The sequence below is a fragment of the Arvicola amphibius genome, unplaced genomic scaffold, assembly GCF_903992535.2.
Source record: "Arvicola amphibius unplaced genomic scaffold, mArvAmp1.2, whole genome shotgun sequence".
Lineage (NCBI taxonomy): Eukaryota > Metazoa > Chordata > Mammalia > Rodentia > Cricetidae > Arvicola > Arvicola amphibius.
Genome location: NW_024582332.1, coordinates 1 through 17629, shown reverse-complemented (window position 1 = coordinate 17629; position 17629 = coordinate 1). Strand labels below are relative to the sequence as shown.

At 41.9% G+C, this 17629-nt stretch overlaps 1 protein-coding gene and 2 pseudogenes across 1 annotated transcript; 2 read left to right on the top strand and 1 right to left on the bottom strand.

Annotated features, from left to right (window-relative positions):
* Positions 1–3284: 3284 nt before the first annotated feature.
* On the bottom strand, positions 3285–3827 carry LOC119805874 (interferon alpha-12-like). The gene has a single exon (XM_038317645.1). It carries the CDS (start codon positions 3825–3827, stop codon positions 3285–3287), a length of 543 nt encoding a protein of 180 aa, XP_038173573.1.
* Positions 3828–6556: 2729 nt separating this feature from the next.
* On the top strand, positions 6557–7457 carry LOC119805891 (annotated as a pseudogene).
* A 6635-nt stretch (positions 7458–14092) lies between these two features.
* On the top strand, positions 14093–14664 carry LOC119805873 (annotated as a pseudogene).
* The last annotated feature ends 2965 nt before the right edge of the window (positions 14665–17629 follow it).

Genomic DNA, 17629 nt, shown 5'->3' with positions numbered 1-17629 from the left:
CTACAGCCTTCCTGGCTTGGGGCATGGTTTGCTCAGCTGCATTCCAAATGCTTTACATACTGCTCAAAACAATGTGAGGTCAGACATGGAGCTGGTTTGTAAACAGCTACTTCTCCGAGAACTTCCTCCTCCAGAGAACTTCCTTTACCAGTAGGTTAGAAGGAAAAAAAATCTCTTCTAACTATGTGTGCACGTGAGCTGTCCATTGTCCAGAAGACATGACAGTGTGAACCTGGGAGCATGCTCCCTCCCCTCAGATAAGAAGTGGAAGGAATCAAATCTTCCAAACAGATGTCCATTCTTCTGAGGAAAAGCCCAATTTGACCCCGAGGAGAAAACTCTACTAGGAACAGAAATCTCCGGAAAACTGCCATAGTGAAGCTTGTTACTTCTTAGATGCAATTGCCAAAAGGGGGGCGATCGTTATCTCTGTAGGGCCCAGAGTTGCTCAGTTCCTTTCCCCACCCCCCACCTCTCTCTCTAGTTCTGCATCTCTCTCTCATCTCTCTCATCTTCTTCTCTCTCATCTCTCTCTCTCTCTCCTGTCCTCGCCTCAGCCCATAGACATCATTAGGTCATGAGAAGAACACTCTCAGTTCCACATATGTGAGACAATCCCTCACTCGAGAACTTTTTACAAACCTCGAGTTGTTTTGCTTTTTGTTTCACCTGAGTTATGGCTTTTTCAGTAAGAAAGGAATCACCGGAAATCCAGATGTAAGAGATATCGGTTGTATACTGAACGAGTTGGTTAATGAGGAGAGAATGAGGAGCACACACTGGGGCTTTCCACATCAGGGAGGAAGGAAACCGGGGCTATGAGGCTGAAAAATGGGGTCTGGAAAGCAGGAGGGTACTGGCAGTGTGTCAGAAAGAAAGCTTGTGTCTACACGTATGTGTAATATTATATATAGTATGTGCTGGCTGTTAAGCAGTGCATCGTGTGTAATGCATAGTGTTTAGATGTACTGCCACTTTCAATGTTGATCTAGGACACTGATCCCTATATAAAGTAATTGTAAGCCATCAATTCCTTATTGAGTATTGATTTCCGTGATGTGATCTTCAGTTCCAATGTGTCTCATTATAGAGATGTTTAGGCTATTTTAAGAGACAGCAGTGGCTTTAAAGTGTTCAACTGTCTATACTTTTCCATTAAGTCTTCTGTCCTTAAGATGTTCATTTGGATTGTAGAAGTCCTCCGTATCTGCTTTCTTTCTCTTTTCTACTTCTCCTAGAAAGAAACGCTGATGCTGTTTTGTGGCAGTGAACCAAAAAACGTGATGTCTCTGGAAATGAAAGCTGAAGAATGGAGCTGGCGAATCATCCAAGTGTGGCAGCAGTAGCAGCAACATTAGCTACTAATTTCAGTGGGAAAGATCTATGTTGATTAAATACAATAATGTTGTTATGAAAGTTTCTATATGTCCAAGGGATCTTCATGTTCAATGCAGTCTGTCTTAGTTGGGGTTTCTATTGCTGTGAAGAGACACCATGACCACACCAACGCTTATAAAGGAAAACATTTAATTGGGGGTGGCTTAACGTTTCAGAGGTGTAGTCCATTATCCTCCTGGTGGGAAACATGGCAGCATGGAGGCAGACACACTACTAGGGAATGAGCAAAAGTTCTACATGTTGTTCCAGAGGCAGCAGAAGGAGTCTCTCACACTAGACCTAGTCTTAGCATAGAAGACCTCAAAGCCCAACTCACAGTGACACACTTCCAACAAGAAGGCCATGCCTACTCCAACAAGGCTGCACCTCCTAATTGGCCAATCCTCATTCAAACCCATGATCATGGGGCCATTCCTATCTAAACCATCACACAATCCAATGAAAATAATTTTATTTCTCCCAGAAGTTACCAAATTTTATTTCTCCCATGAAGATACCAAAGAGTAAAGTAGTACTGTATTGGTAGTGTCACCATACCTGATTTCAAATTACAGCTACATGTCTAAGAGACTGTTACTGCGGGATTACTACCCCTACCACAGGAGCCTCCTATGGCAATGAACACAGAAACCCACAAGTGGTTACGGAGCAGAAATAAAGGGCTGACTTCCTGGTCCTGATCATTGCAGAAGAGGGAGCAGAAGGATTGCAAGATCCAGAGGCCGTGCATAACCACAGCAAAGCAGTGTTCTTGGACCAGCACGGTATCTGCACAAATGAACTGACAGTGGCTGTGACTGAATGAACAAGACCAAGCCAGACAACATCCCAGCTTGGAAAACACAGGAAATTCCGCTTGTAGCCGAGGAACTAAGGCAACTGGTGGCTTCTGAGAGGAGATTCATTGTCCTTAGGGGTGGGGACTCTAAGAGGGTTATCTAAGGTTCCAGGAGATACCCCTGTGCACAACTAGAAGCACTAAGACAGAGAAGAAGGATGAAAAGGAGGAGGAGAAGAAAGAGGAGAAAAAAACCATGAAATGGAGAGGGAGGATTAATTTCAGAGGCATTTCACTTCCGTGGTGGGATTTATTGCAGGTATATTTTTGAGACCATTATGAATGGAGTTGATTTACTGACTTCTTGGTATGTTTGCTGTGGTATTCAGGCAAGTTGATCATTTTTTGTGATCTATTTTATATCACTGCACATGATCTCACTCATATTTAGAACCCAAAACTCACAGAAGTTGAGAGTGGATGAAAGGTACCAGAGGTCAGGGAGGTCAGAGGGAGGATTACTCTGGTGAACATTACATCAAAGAGGACCAAGTCACAATGTGACAGGAACAAGATTCTGGACAGCATGCTGACTGTACACACAGAGAATACTACATCCTGGAGAAATTAGAGGGACAGATGCAGGGTTTGTCTAAACACTATGCTGTGCACACATGGATCCTGCTCAATTTTTTGACCTTGTGTTCATTTGTATAATTTGTATGGTGTAGAGTATCCACTTAAAAGTACTGAGAAAATTGGAAAATAACAGAATTAACAAATTAAAAAATGTTCTATGCAGCAAAATTTAATAGAAAACAAAATAATTTAATCGCACAGGATGGTTTGCTACATTAAAGAAAATATAAAACTTTAAGATTGAATTTAAATAACTTAAATTATATAAATAATAAAATGAGTAAATACATGCATACACGGATACACCAATAGGATGAAGGAACACATGCTTTCATATGTAGACCCAAATTGTCTCTGTTCTGCTGAAACTAGGCAGGTTGATTGAATTCATGCCAAAATGAACAAGAGTCTTTAGTGGAGAACTTAAACAGTGAGATACAGTGTCCGGTCCCAGGAGACTCCTCAGGACTTACTCATTCTCCTTGTTCAAACTTTTTCGCAAGTTGGCTGAGAAAGACCAGGCTCTCCAGACTTCTGCTCTGACCACCATCCAAGCACAGGGGCTGTGTTTCTTCTTCCTCAGGTAGGCAGTGATCCTCTCGAAATATTTCTTCACAGGGATTTCCTGCATCCCCACGTGCTGCATCCGACAGGACTGCAGCTCCCTGAGCTGATCGTAAAGGCCATTACAGAATGTCTCTAGGAGTGTTGTCTCCCATGCAGCAGATGCCTTATTTAGGCAGAAGAGCGTCAGGCTCTGCTGGGTCATGTCATCCAGTACCTGGATCACTTGAGGCTTCTGGATCTGCTGGGCATCCATCTCCTCCAGGGGACAGAGAAAGTTCTTTGTCTCCTTCCAACAGGGAAGAGAGAATTGCTTCTTTTGTGCCAGGAGTATCGAGAGAGTCTCGTTCATGATTTTGTCAGTCTGACTCAGGTCACATCCCAGAGAGCAGGTTGACCAGCAGCTCATCAGCACCAGGACCATCAGGAAGTCACAGGGTCTGGCCATTGTGGATGTTGTAGATGCTGCTGGTCCTGTGGGCTGTGTGGTTCTGACCTTCTCCTCTAGGTTCTCTGAAGACCATCATTCCTGCCTTCGTCTTAAAATCGTGTAGCCTTGGTTTCGTTTTCTGAATGCCCGCCCCTTACTTTCCAATTGTCTTTTCACTTTCTTGAGCTCATCCTCTGCTTTTGTCTAGACATTTTTTTTCTAAACCATTTTTTGTCATCTTTGCTTCCTCTTTCACACGCTGCCCTCAGAAAGCTGCTGTTTTCAGCACTTTTCTGTTTGTCAGTGGAGTTGTCATTAGCCATTACACCACAGATGACCATTCCTTTTGAAACTTACACTATTTTATCTATTTTAAAGATAAAGTTTCTCCCAAAATTTTATTTAAGTTATTTAAATTGATCTTACATTGTGTTTTATTTCTATTATTTAAATAAATACTTAAATCATATGTAAGGTGTGATGCAAATTATTTCTAAATTAAAAGTATCAATGTAATGGTACACTTCAAATTGCCTCCATTAACTCTAATATTGATTTACATAAGATGTTCATTACATCATTAGTGTATCTTGACTTTTCTTCCAATAATTGCCATGCCATCATGAGGTATCTAGGTGAAAAGACTTGCTGTTCAAGTCTTGATGCGCTGAGTCCAGGGTTGAAACGGAGAAACAAACTCTCGTAAGTCAGACTCCAATGAGCACATTTACACATGGCAAGAGCTTGTGTCTACACACGCACACAATGCATGCACACACACAAAGACCCTCACACTGTTACATAAACACACTCACATAAGCACACATTTCCTCCAGACAATGCACTCACCTACACTTTATACCTTCACACATGTAAACACATACCCACACACTCAAACACAAACATCAATTCACACACACACACAGTGGTGCACACACACCTGTGGACACACGCACACAGACATGCTCTCTGCCACACACATACACACACATCTATTCACAATGCTCACACACCTCCCGATAATACAGAGGAGTAATAAGAGTAATACCATCTCAAAACAAAAACTTTCATTTGTCACACTTCAGATCCTTACCTTTATGGATTTATTCACCCCGTGAGGCTGGACATCTTACATGGTCTTCCTAACATGCTGGGGTCCAGAAGAAGTGGGTTCTAATGTCAGTGAAGGAATGGGCTTGCGATCAAGGTGAGAGCAAGCAGGCAAAGTTCAAAAGCTTTCTTCTTTCATGTCCTCTATGGGATTCCAGCAGAAGGTGTGCCTCAGCATAGAGGTGGGTCTTCCTATCTCAAAGGATCTGGGTTAAAGGTGAGTGGTCCCACCTCAAAGATCCAGATAAAAGGTGTGCCTTCCCCTCCAAAGTCTTGTTAAGAAGTGGCGCTTCCCACTTCAACTCAAGAAAAATCCCTCACAGGAATCTTAGTTTTGAGGTATTTACTTCTTATTACTCTTATTATGACTGTGTGTGTGTGTGTGTGTGTGTGTGTGTGCACAAGCATTGTTTATAGGTGTGGTGTGTCTGCACAGCATTGTTTATAGTGTGTGTATGCACGAGCACTGTTTTAGGTGTGTGTGTGTGAGGGGGGGAGAGAGAGCATGTATGTAAGTGTAGATGTTTGTTCACCATGTGAGTGTGTGCACAAGTGTGTACATATGTGTGGAAATGTATGTGTGTGTTTGAGTGTGGGGGGCTTGTACATGTGAGAATGTGTAAATGTGCATGTTAGTGCATTTTCGTGGGAGGGATGTATACTTATGTGGGGGGAGGGTGTGCATATATGTGTGTGTGTGCTTATGTGAATGGGCATTTTTGTGTGTAATGCAGTGTGTCTATATGCAGATATGCTGGAGTGTGTGTGTGTGTCTGTGTGTGTGTTAGTGTGGAGTGTGCATGTTTGTGTGTATGTAGTGTGGGAGTGTGTATGTATATGTGTGTTTGAGTGTATGTGGTGTGTGTGTGTGTGAGCAGCCTCAAGATTGTCCACTATGAATATGGTGTTCAGAGGACAAAATACAGGACTCAGATCTCTGCTTCAACCATGGGTTCCAGGAATCAAACTCAGCTCATGAAACTTGACAGCAAACCCTCACATATTAAAACCTCATGATGGCATGGCAATCATTGAATAAATAGCCAATATACAGTGATTATTAAATCAAGCATACATATAAATCAGTATTAAAGTTAATAAGGGCAATTTGAAAAAGTATTTTTTTCTTTTAAACATTAGAAAAACAGTGTCTCATTACATTAATATGATAAATTTAGAAACAGCAAATTTGCATCATACCTTAAATTATAATTTAAAAGTATGTATTTGATATAAATAACAACAGAAAATTTAATTACAAACTGAATTTCAATATCTTTTTTTTACAAGTTTTAGAAGAAATTTATCATTGAATTACGTGTGTAAATATCAAAAGTTGAATGCATATGTGTGGTTAACAGTTAATGACAATTTTACTCAGGGCAAGAAAACCTCTGATACAGATTTGTTTAGGAGAGCAATGAAAGAGAAAACAGTAATGAAAATAAAAATGGTTGAGAAAAATGCCAAGACACCGCTGAGAATTAATGAAGAAAAGTGAAAAGAATTGTGGAGAAGGGGAGGGCATTCAGAAAGTGGAAACTAGTGTTTGCCCTACTTAAGACAGATGCACAAGGATGATCTTCGGAGAACCTACAGGGGAAGGTTCAGGACCAGCAACATCTGCAACATCCACAATGGCCAGACCCAGTGCTTTCCTGATGGCCCTGGGAGTGATGAGCTCCTGTACTGGTCAACCTGCTCTCTGGGATGTGACCTGCCTCAGACTCATAACCTCAGCAACAAGGGAGCCTTGACACTCCTGGCACAAATGAGGAGACTCTCCCCTCTCTCCTGCCTCAAGGACAGAAAGGACTTTGCATTCCCTTTGGAGAAGGTGGATGCCCTTTCCTGCAGGAGCTGACCCAGGAGGTCCTGATCCTCTTCAGCTCAAAGGACTCATCTGCTGCTTGGGAGACAACCCTCCTAGACACATTCTGCACTGGCCTCCACCAGCAGCTCAGGGACCTGCAGGCCTGTGTGATGCAGCAGTGGGGGTGCAGGAACCTCCCCTGAGCCAGGAAGACTCCATGGTGGCTGTGAGGAAATACTTCCACAGGATCACTGCCTACCTGAGAGAGAAGAAACACAGCCCCTGTGCCTGGGAGGTGGTCAGAGCAGAAGTCTGGAGAGCCCTGTCTTCCTCAGCCAAGTTGCTGGCAAGATTAGGACAAGGAGTAAGTCCTGAGCCAAAGTGTTGGAGACTCTCCTGGACTAGGACCCTGAACCTCACTTGGCAGATTTTGCCTTTCCCAAGATCTTTTACTTTGACATCAATGATTATGTTTGCCTGCATATTTTGCATAATGTTAGGTTCTATTATATTTATTTGTAAGGGCATTTGTTTTTTATTCAAATGTTTTATTTATTTATATTGTTTTTCCTGTTTTACTATTTACATAATTTTATTTACCTTATAATATTATGAATTTTCTATTTTCTTTAATGTATCAAACCAATATTGTTAATTTATTTCCTCTAGTCAATAAATTTTTACTATACATGTTTGTTCTTATTTGTCAGCCATTAGATCTTTGAAAGAGCTTTTGATGGTTTTAAACTCATTGGGTCACCATCAATATTACCTATCTGGACTCAGTAAGAAATAATACTGAAAGCAATGTGCACTGCATAAACGTAAGAGGTGAGTGCATACAATCATCATATAGTCTTAGTTTATCAATGGGAAAAATCTTCCTTCTCTCTATTATTCATCACTCCTCATATGTGTAGCCAGCAGCATTGCAGAAGGATGTCAGAACATGTTGCTTGTGTTACGCTGTGCCTTTGTCCTCTTGACCAACTCTTCCTAGACTGTACTTCCCTCTGATTTCTCTGTCCTCTGATAACTAACATTTGACTCTCACTTCTACCAGATAAACTCATTTCTATACAAATATGAGTAAGATCATATGTAGTGTGAATCGGCGGGGGCTGCGTCCTGCCACCCGGCTCCGGCTAGCTTTACCCAAAATAATTACACAAAACTGTATTCTTTTAAAACACTGCCTGGCCCATAGTTTCAGCCTCTTATTGACTAATTCTCATATCTTGCTTTAACCCATATTTAGTAATCTGGGTAGCACCACGAGTTGTGGCTTACCAGGAGAGATCTTAACCTGCGTCCATCTCGGAGAGCAGCATGGAGACTCCCATGGAGACTGCCTGAAGCATCTCTCTCACTCTACTTCCTTGTTCCCACAATTCTGTTCTGTCTACTCCACCTACCTAATTTTCTGCTCTTAAAGGGCCAAGGCAGTTTTCTTTATTAATTAACCAATGAAAGAAACATAGACAGATAACTCTCCTCCATCATTTCCCCTTTTTCTGTTTAAACAAAGAAAGGCTTCAACTTTAACATAGCAAATTACATATAACAAACAGTTATCAAGCAAGTATTACAGTTACAATATTTAAATCTATTTTATCTTTTATCATAACTAAGGAAAGCTATAACTATCTATTTATTCTTCAACTCCATCAAAGACTCCAGAAGGATATAATATTACCTAAGTAAACAAGAAATAAGTAACTTATAAAACTCTAGAAATGACAGAGACAACTCGCTGCCTAGACAGTCACCCAAAGTTCCTCTGTACCGTTGGGGCATCCATCTTCAGCCTTCAGGCCCATAGTGTCCAGCAGACTTTTTCATGAAGCAGGAAATTCCAAAGACAGTTCAGTCACTTTCTGCTGTGTCCTGCAGAATGTCTCGCAGACTCTTTCATGAATCAGGAACCCCGAAAGACCATCTCACCTTTAGGCAAGTTCAGCAGTCCTCTCTCTGCGGGTTCTTTGGTCCAGTCTATGCAACAGTCCAGGCAAGAGGAGTTTCTTGCCCAAATGGCTAACAAACTCCATAAGTAGCCTCTTCGATGCCCATCTTCCTCTTGAAGTAGATTGGTGCTGCCAGGAGCAGACGTGTCTCATTGTCATGAAAAACCCTAAGTTATTAAAACATTAAATGCCATATTCTGCAGTCTTTGAAAGATATGAAGAATGCCTATCTGAAATATATCTATGCACATCTAGAAAATGACTAACATGACTACAAGCTTGACTATTAATCGATGATTATCCATTAACAACCTATATTTCCTAATTATACATTACAATTTTTAAAATGAACTACAATCACAATAGCTTAATCAAGATCAGAAATACATATACATATAACAAAATTGACCTTAAAATCTATACCAATGCAAATTCATATCTATATCATCTCCCCCTTTAAATGTAAAAGAACATTTATAAACAATATTTGGGAAAATGGGCGCAGTTTTTTTCTCCAAACTGCTTCCTGCTGAATGGGGGCGCTGTTATTTAGGTCTTTCATGGTGTAACCTGTGTAGGTTCCTCTCAGTTGGCAGTTGAGTGAAGTAATTTTTGAAGATGTTCACAGCAACCTTTCAGGAGGGCGTGGTCTATCATACCATATTGGAATAGAAGCAATCCACAGAGTCTCGTCCTCTGTGAAAACAAAAGAAGAAACTCTTTTCCAAAGCATCATGTTCTTAGATCCAAATCCTGAAGTCATACCGTTAAGATGTCCATTTTGGTCTAGACTGGCAGCCCATATAATGAAATGTCTCTCTGTACTTAGCTCCTTTACAGTCAAAAAAATCAAAGAAAACACAACAAAATACATAATCCAGACTCTCTGTGAATTTTCCATTTTTATGCGGCTTATTTTCATTCTATCACTTTACTTTATTCTGTCTCTTTAAAGACTTTACCCCTTTTTTCAAGCATTAACTTTATTTTTTATATTTTCTTCTCTCTCTCTCTCAAGCCTACATACATTCATCCAACACTGTGACTCATTTAAAAGTCTTTTATGTCTGAATCTGTCCTGTTGTGAATCTGCAATTTTTAATATCCAGGAGCACTTCTTAAAATGTTAACCACTTCTTAAAACTTAAGTTGCGCCATGTAGAGGTAATATGGTACCGCCTGTTTCCAGCCAAGTCTAAACCTTAACTGCGCTGTTATCATGGTAATTACAATAGATAGTTCCTGCCTGAGATCAGCACAGTTCAGCATGGCGGAGCAGAGCCAAAGCCTCTCCTGCCTCAGTCATTTGGTGCCCCTGAGCCGCACACAGTTCCAGGCACACAGCAGTCGACATTGGAGCCGCACTCAGCAGTTTAATTTGATACTGAGCGTGCAGCACAGAAACTCTTTTAATCCAAGTTACAGCCAAATCAGATGCGCAGAGCACTGCGCAGACTGAAAACACCTCTCTCTCTATGGCGGCAGGAATCCGCAAATGCTGTCCCGCTCGCCTAAGCCTGATTCCGCCATCTGCCCAGGTGCAGGCAGGGAGCAGTGAGCCATTGGCATGGTCTCAGAGTAATTTCTTTCCGATCCCAAGCGGGCAAGGTTTTTAAGTGGATTTAGTCACCACGTTGGAGCACCAATCTGTAGTGTGAAGCGGTGGGGCTGCTTCCTGCCACCCGGCTCCGGCTAGCTTTACCCAAAATAATTACACGGAAACTGTATTCTTTTAAAAACTGCCTGGCCCATAGTTTCAGCCTCTTATGACTAATTCTCATATCTTGCTTTAACCCATATGCTCAGTCGGTAGAGCATGAGACTCTTAATCTCAGGGTCGTGGGTTCGAGCCCCACGTTGGGCGCCAATCTGTAGTGTGAATCGGCGGGGGCTGCGTCCTGCCACCCGGCTCCGGCTAGCTTTACCCAAAATAATTACACGGAAACTGTATTCTTTTAAAACACTGCCTGGCCCATAGTTTCAGCCTCTTATTGACTAATTCTCATATCTTGCTTTAACCCATATTTAGTAATCTGGGTAGCACCACGAGTTGTGGCTTACCAGGAGAGATCTTAACCTGCGTCCATCTCGGAGAGCAGCAGCATGGCATGAGACTCCCATGGAGACTGCCTGAAGCATCTCTCTCACTCTACTTCCTTGTTCCCACAATTCTGTTCTGTCTACTCCACCTACCTAATTTTCTGTTCTCTTAAAGGGCCAAGGCAGTTTTTCTTTATTAATTAACCAATGAAAGAAACATAGACAGATAACTCTCCTCCATCAATCATAAAGTCAAAATAAAATATAGCACACAACTAATGAGGACTCTTCCTGTAACCGCTGAGAAATACTGAAATTATGGGCATCAGCCCTGTCTTGGAGTAGGCTTCTATTGCTGTGATAAAGTATTATGACCTAAAGCAACATGTGGGTGGAAAGGGTTTGTTTTCATTTAAAAATCCACAGCAGTTCCACTACTGAGAACATGGCAGGAAGTTGAAGGCAGGTGCTGGTATGGAAGTCACAGAGGAGCACTGGCTACTGCTTTGATGACTCACAGCTGCTCAACGTGCTTTCTATGCATACAGAATCACATGTCCAGGGGTGAGATCACCTGGCAGTGGGATGGATGGTTCTATAGACAGTCATCAGTTAATAAAATAGCTTAGAGATTCGTCTGCAAGGGTGATTCTATAGGAACATCTTCCCTAATAAGATTCCTTCTTCCCACACGACCCTAGCTGGCAATCAAGATGACATGAACTTTTCAGGAAAAACTCCATTCATAGTAGCCTCAAAAAACAACCCCATGGAGCAAATCTAACAAGGGAAGTTAAATGACTATAAAGTTACTAGGCTAGTTCTCTCAATTTTATTCCTTATTATTTGTGTTTTAACCTTGAGTTCACTTATTGCTGCCAAATGTGCACGGGGACACTGCCACCTTGTGTGGACGATGTGCAACCTCTCATGGCTCCATTACTGAGGATAACTGAATCTCCTTCCCCCACAGCCATCAGTTTTAGTAAAGAGTTCCCTCTGCTAGGGGTGGGATTTCCTACTCCTCCCTGCTTTAAACAAGGGTCTGGTCTGTCTTGATCATATTCAACTTTGTGCGTGCAGTCACAGTTGCTATCAGCAGGTACAGGCGACTGCTCCAGTTGTGCCAATACCACTGAGTTGCGGCAGTCATCAACTGCCTCTGGGGCATTGCCATCTTCCTCTGACCTCTTGTGTAATGACCGCTGACCTCGGGATCCAGGAAAGCCAGACGGCCATGTCTCAGTCCCTGTTCTCTGTCCATTGACCACTTGTACGTGTCTGTGCACAGCAGCATCTATTACAAGAGGAAGGTTCTCTGGAGGACGGAGGGATGCGCTTGTCCTCGGTGAGGAGTAGAGTGATGTAGAAACCAGGCACGGAGACGCCAAGGCCATTGCTCTTCTCCTCTACAGTCCTGCTACCTACAGCTTCCTGTTTCTGTAGGGGTGTTAAGACTGATGTTGTCGAGAAGGAAATCATTGAAGTTTTGTCTGGGAATGGATTGACTATCTAGGTCCACTTTCAAAATTACTCTGATCCATGGCAATGTGGTCACTGCTGTAAACAAAAGCCTGGCTATTGAATCCACTAAAATCAGAGCAACGACCTTTTAGGATTTATGATGCCTGAAAACCAAGCAAACGCCACATTGTGTGTGAGCACTGAAGTCATCAAGGTATGGTGGGCACACTCAGGGAGTGGGTACAGGAAGAAGGCTGAGGACACTGTGCCACTGTGCAGCAGGGAGTGTGAATAGACTCGAACACCACTGAATACGTCACAGGCACCTGGGGAAATACCAGCAGCTGGCGTCAGATTCTCTAAAACGCATACACACCAGAAAAAAAAAAAAAAAAACTACACTCAATTAGGCGTAACTGTTATTGGTCGAAGAACATACAGGGCAGTAATGATGGAGAGTGGGTGATGTCTGCACTGATCCTGACTTTGAAGGAACTGCAAAGAACAACCCCATGACCTCCAAAACTGCTTCATAAGAAGGGTGGAGAGGGAGAGAAATATCAGAGAAGCTCCGTTCACTGTATAAATCACGATGGCAGCAGCACAGAAACCCCCCACCTGTTCCTCATTCTGAATAAAGCTCTTCTGGAGCACGAACCAGCTAAAGAACCCACATGCCCGAGACAGCATCCCGTAAATCATAAGGGACAGAGATGTAACAGTGCAAAAGATAAGGCTGAGACTTTTAAGACAAACACGTATATGCTGATACATTATCATCTTTATATATACATACAGGTTGTTTAGGTTTTTGCGTGTGTGTGGGTGTGTGTGATGAGAGAGACACACACACACACACGAGAAGAGAGAGAGAATGCATGTATGTGTGTTAACCAAAAATTTTCCTGCAGCACAAGTACGTGGAGTGAGCGACAACATCCAGAAATCAGTTTCCACGCCCACCACTGGCTCAAAGGATCAACATCAATTTCCAGCCTTCATCAGGAAGCTCTTTACCATTGGGCAATAAGAACCCGTGGATAATCATTAAAAAAATACCTAATATATACTAGAAACCACATTTAATCTTTCATATAAATTAATATCAAACTAAATTAAGAAAGCTAGAATAAAAATGATCCCACTTTTCAAGTTATTTATTTATTGTCCCTCCAGACTACACTTTCACACCTCACTCCTCTCCTCCAAGTTTCTCATTGCCAGTGCCCTTCAAAACCACCCGGTATCCACTCCTCCTCCTCCTTTCTACTCAGAAATGAACAGGCCTCCCATGGATATATGCGAATCATGGGCATATGACTCCATTTCTAGCACTTAATTAAGCATATATAGATGTTAACTGTAACGTGCCATTGCATCAAATATTGAAAATATTAAAACATTAATGTAGCACTTAGAAAAAATAATTTGCAGTAAAATTTACATACAATCTAAGTAACTATATAAAGAAGTAAACATGACTCACAAAGTTCATTTGCAAGCATTAAATTCAGTAACTTTTCAATACAATTATTAGAGAAAAGATTTAATTTTTTTACATGTGAGTAATGTCATACCTGTAAGGAATATCTGTGCTATAAAATTGTCCAGGACAATTTCAGGAATAAACTCTAAAGAAACTATGTCGGGGGGATAAGTGAAAATGCAAACAGAAGGGAAACAAAAAGGTCTAAAAAGAGGACAGGCACAAGCAGAGGATGACTTAAAGAAAGTGAAAAGGATGTGGGAAGAAAAGGGAGGACATTCATAAAATGGAAAGTAGAGCTTTCTCTTATTTAAGACACATGCACACAGCAGGGTCTTCAGAGAACCTAGATGGGAAGGTTCAGGACCAACAGCCCAGAGGACCAACAGCATCTGCAACATCCACAATGGCCAGACCCTGGGCTTTCCTGATGGCCCTGGTGCTGATGAGCTACTGGACTACCTGCTCTCTGGGGTGTGACCTGCCTCAGACTCATAACCTCAGCAACAAGGGAGCCTTGACACTCCTGGCACAAATGAGGAGACTCTCCCCTCTGTCCCTGCTCAAGGACAGAAAGGACTTTGCATTCCCTCTGGAGAAGGTGGATGCCCAGCAGATCCAGAAGGCTCAAGCCATCCCTGTCCTGCAGGAGCTGACCCAGCAGGTACTGATCCTCTTCAGCTCAAAGGACTCATCTGCTGCTTGGGAGACAACCCTCCTAGACACATTCTGCACTGGCCTCCACCAGAAGCTCAGGGACCTGCAGGCCTGTGTGATGCAGCAGGTGGGGGTGCAGGAACCTCCCCTGAGCCAGGAAGACTCCATGGTGGCTGTGAGGAAATACTTCCACAGGATCACTGCCTACCTGAGAGGGAAGAAACACAGCCCCTGTGCCTGGGAGGTGGTCAGAGCAGAAGTCTGGAGAGCCCTGTCTTCCTCAGCCAATTTGCTGGCAGATTGAGTGAGAAGAAAGAGTAAGGTCCTGAGCCAAAGTGGAGGGGACTCTCCTGGACTTGGACCCTGCACCTCTCTGATCAGACTCTGGAGTCACACAGATCTCACTCATTTGCCATGAACTCAACATGTCTACATGTTTCCATCAGCAATGAACAGTGCTTCTATCTCTCTTTAAAGACACTTTGCTCTTCACCCACCACATCTATTTATGTAATTATTTATTTAATTGTTTAATTTCTATTCACTCATTTATTCATTAACTGTTTGTGTAATGTAGCATTTTTTTGGTTATAATTTGGTATGTATTTGCATTTTCTATAAATTTTACTAATTTGACCTGATTTGGTCTCTTCATTCTTTACCTCTTTTCAAAATTTTTAATATTTATTTTAACATTCTGGTGTAAATATTACATACATGATCAGGATACAAACTACTGTGGGTGCATGGAATGATGTATATTCTCAGACAAATAGATAAACCCATCGAATACTTCTCAATCATTGCTTGAGAAATCCTGTCTTTGCATTTCTCCTACTAATCTCATGCTTCTGTATGGACAGTATCTCACAGTGCAGCAGTAAGTCAGAATGTCTCGCTCCTGTCAGATTGTGACCTACTCCCCTTTAATCTATTATACCCCTGACATTACCAGCCTCTGGCCAGCCTGACTCTGGGATCTAGAATTCTACTCTCAACATCAAGGAATTTAAACATTTAGGGAAGTTAATATTAGTGAAGGCATGAAAGCACAGCATAAAAGGTAGAGCACACAGTAAAACCTTCCAGAAGAGGAATCTGGCAATCAACTCATTCATACTAGCCTCAAGAAAAAAAATCCCTTGGAGCCAATACAATTAGAAATGTGTATAAAAACGAACCTTTGGAACCCCATGATTCCTCGCAGTTTCCTGTGTTATCTTCTTCGTAAAAGCTTATCTTTGTGGTTACTGAACGCACTATTTTTGGACTGTGCAACCCATTTTAAAATCGTTCACAAATGACCTTAAAGATGCAAGGAGGAGATCGACTTCTCCACTCCTGACATTCTTTTAGTCCTGACTTGTGTACATGGTTTGATTTAATCGTACCCATACTCACCGTCATCCCTCATCACACTTTTATCTTAGTGAGTATGTAGACTACAAGTATGTGTTTTCACTGTAAGGTTACAGTAGTGTAAAGAAAATGATCTACTTTTCTGCTTAATTTCAAAGTCTCCATATAGTAGAATGCTTTCACAACAAATTTGGTGTTCGATTTAAGGCTAATTGTCACCCCAGATGTCTTTAGACTCAGACTTTATTTATATATTTTCATTAATTTTTAGTGTGCCTCATCTGAGATATTTAAAATGCTAAGATAAAAATGTATTTATATTTACACTTGAATAAATGGATCAATCTTTAAAGCCTCAAATTAATTAGTTCTTTTTTTTATTTTTGAAGCTAAGAAAATCCATATAGCACTGGGTGTCCTGGACCACACTATATAGCTCTGTGGTTTCCAAGCTTCCTTATGTAACGATATTTTAACACAGTTCCTTAACTTGTGGTAAACCTCAACCATAATTTTTTTGCTACTTCAAAACTGTAATTTTGCTTCTGATGTGAATAAAAATATAAATACCTTTATTCAGGGAGGTTCCTGTACCACCACCTGCTACATCAGGCTTGGAGGTCATTGAGCTGCTGGGTGAGGCCAGTACAGAATGTGTCTAGGAGGGTTGTCTTCCAAGCAAAATATGAGTCCTCTGAGCTGAAGAGGAACAGGACCTGCTGGGTCAGCTCCTGCAGGACAGGGATGGCTTGGGGCCTTCTGGATCTGCTGGGCATCCACCTTCTCCAGAGGGAATGCAAAGTCCTTTCTGTCCTTTAGACAGGAGAGAGGGGAGAGTCTCCTCATTTGTGCCAGGAGTGTCAAGGCTCCCTTGTTGCTGAGGTTATGAGTCTGAGGCAGGTCACATCCCAGAGAGCAGGTTGACCAGTAGTTTATAAGCACCAGGGTCAATCAGGAAACACAGGGTCTAGCCATTGTGGATGTTGCAGCTTCTGCTGGTCCTCTGGGCTGTTGTCGTGACTTACCCCTTCTCAGTTTCTGTCAAGGCCATCCTGTGTGCATGTGTCTTAAAAAGGAGAAACACTAATTTCCATTTTTAATGCCAATAACTTGCTTCCCAATTCTCTTGTTTTTCTTGCATTCATTCTTTGCTCCTGTCTGGGCCTTCCTTCTCAATCACTTTTGATTTCTTTATTGCTTTTGTCTGTTTGCATTTGATGTGAGTGTTCATGTATGATAAGCCAGAAGTCAATGGCCAGTTCTTACTTCAATCATGCCCTGCTTGCTTTCCTCTGACGGGTTCTCTCATTTAAGCTGTAGTTGGATTTGCTGAAGCACTAGAGTCCTTTCTGCTTCTTCTCCCGTGTTTCGGATTACAGTTTTGTGCTTCTGTGCCTGGATTTCACATGGGGGCTGAGAAACCCACGAGGTACTCAAGCATGTGCTGAAGAAACGTTGAAACAGAGCATTCAATAGATTTTAAGTACAATTATGAATTCTTTTCATCTTTATGTTATATAACTAAATTTCATTTATATATGGATATCTATACTGTAAAGTTAATGTCTTCATTTAGTAGAAACTTGTTAATTAACTTTGTTAAAATGAGCAGTGAAAGTGAAAGCAATAATGAAAACCAAAATGGTTGAGAAAAATGCCCAGACCTGATCACAGAATGAATGTAAGAAGGGAAAAGAGAATTGGAAAGAAAGGGGAGGGCATTCATAAAATGGAAAGTAGAGCTTTCTCTTATTTAAGACACATGCACACAGCAGGGTCTTCAGAGAACCTAGACGGGAAGGTTCAGGACCAACAGCCCAGAGGACCAACAGCATCTGCAACATCCAAAATGGCCAGACCCTGTGCTTTCCTGATGACCATGGTGCTGATGAGCTACTGGTCAACCTGCTCTCTGGGATGTGACCTG

Bases quoted from the DNA above. Each gene is read 5' to 3' on its own strand.
- LOC119805874 (XM_038317645.1), bottom strand. From the start codon at position 3,827: ATGGCCAGACCCTGTGACTTCCTGATGGTCCTGGTGCTGATGAGCTGC.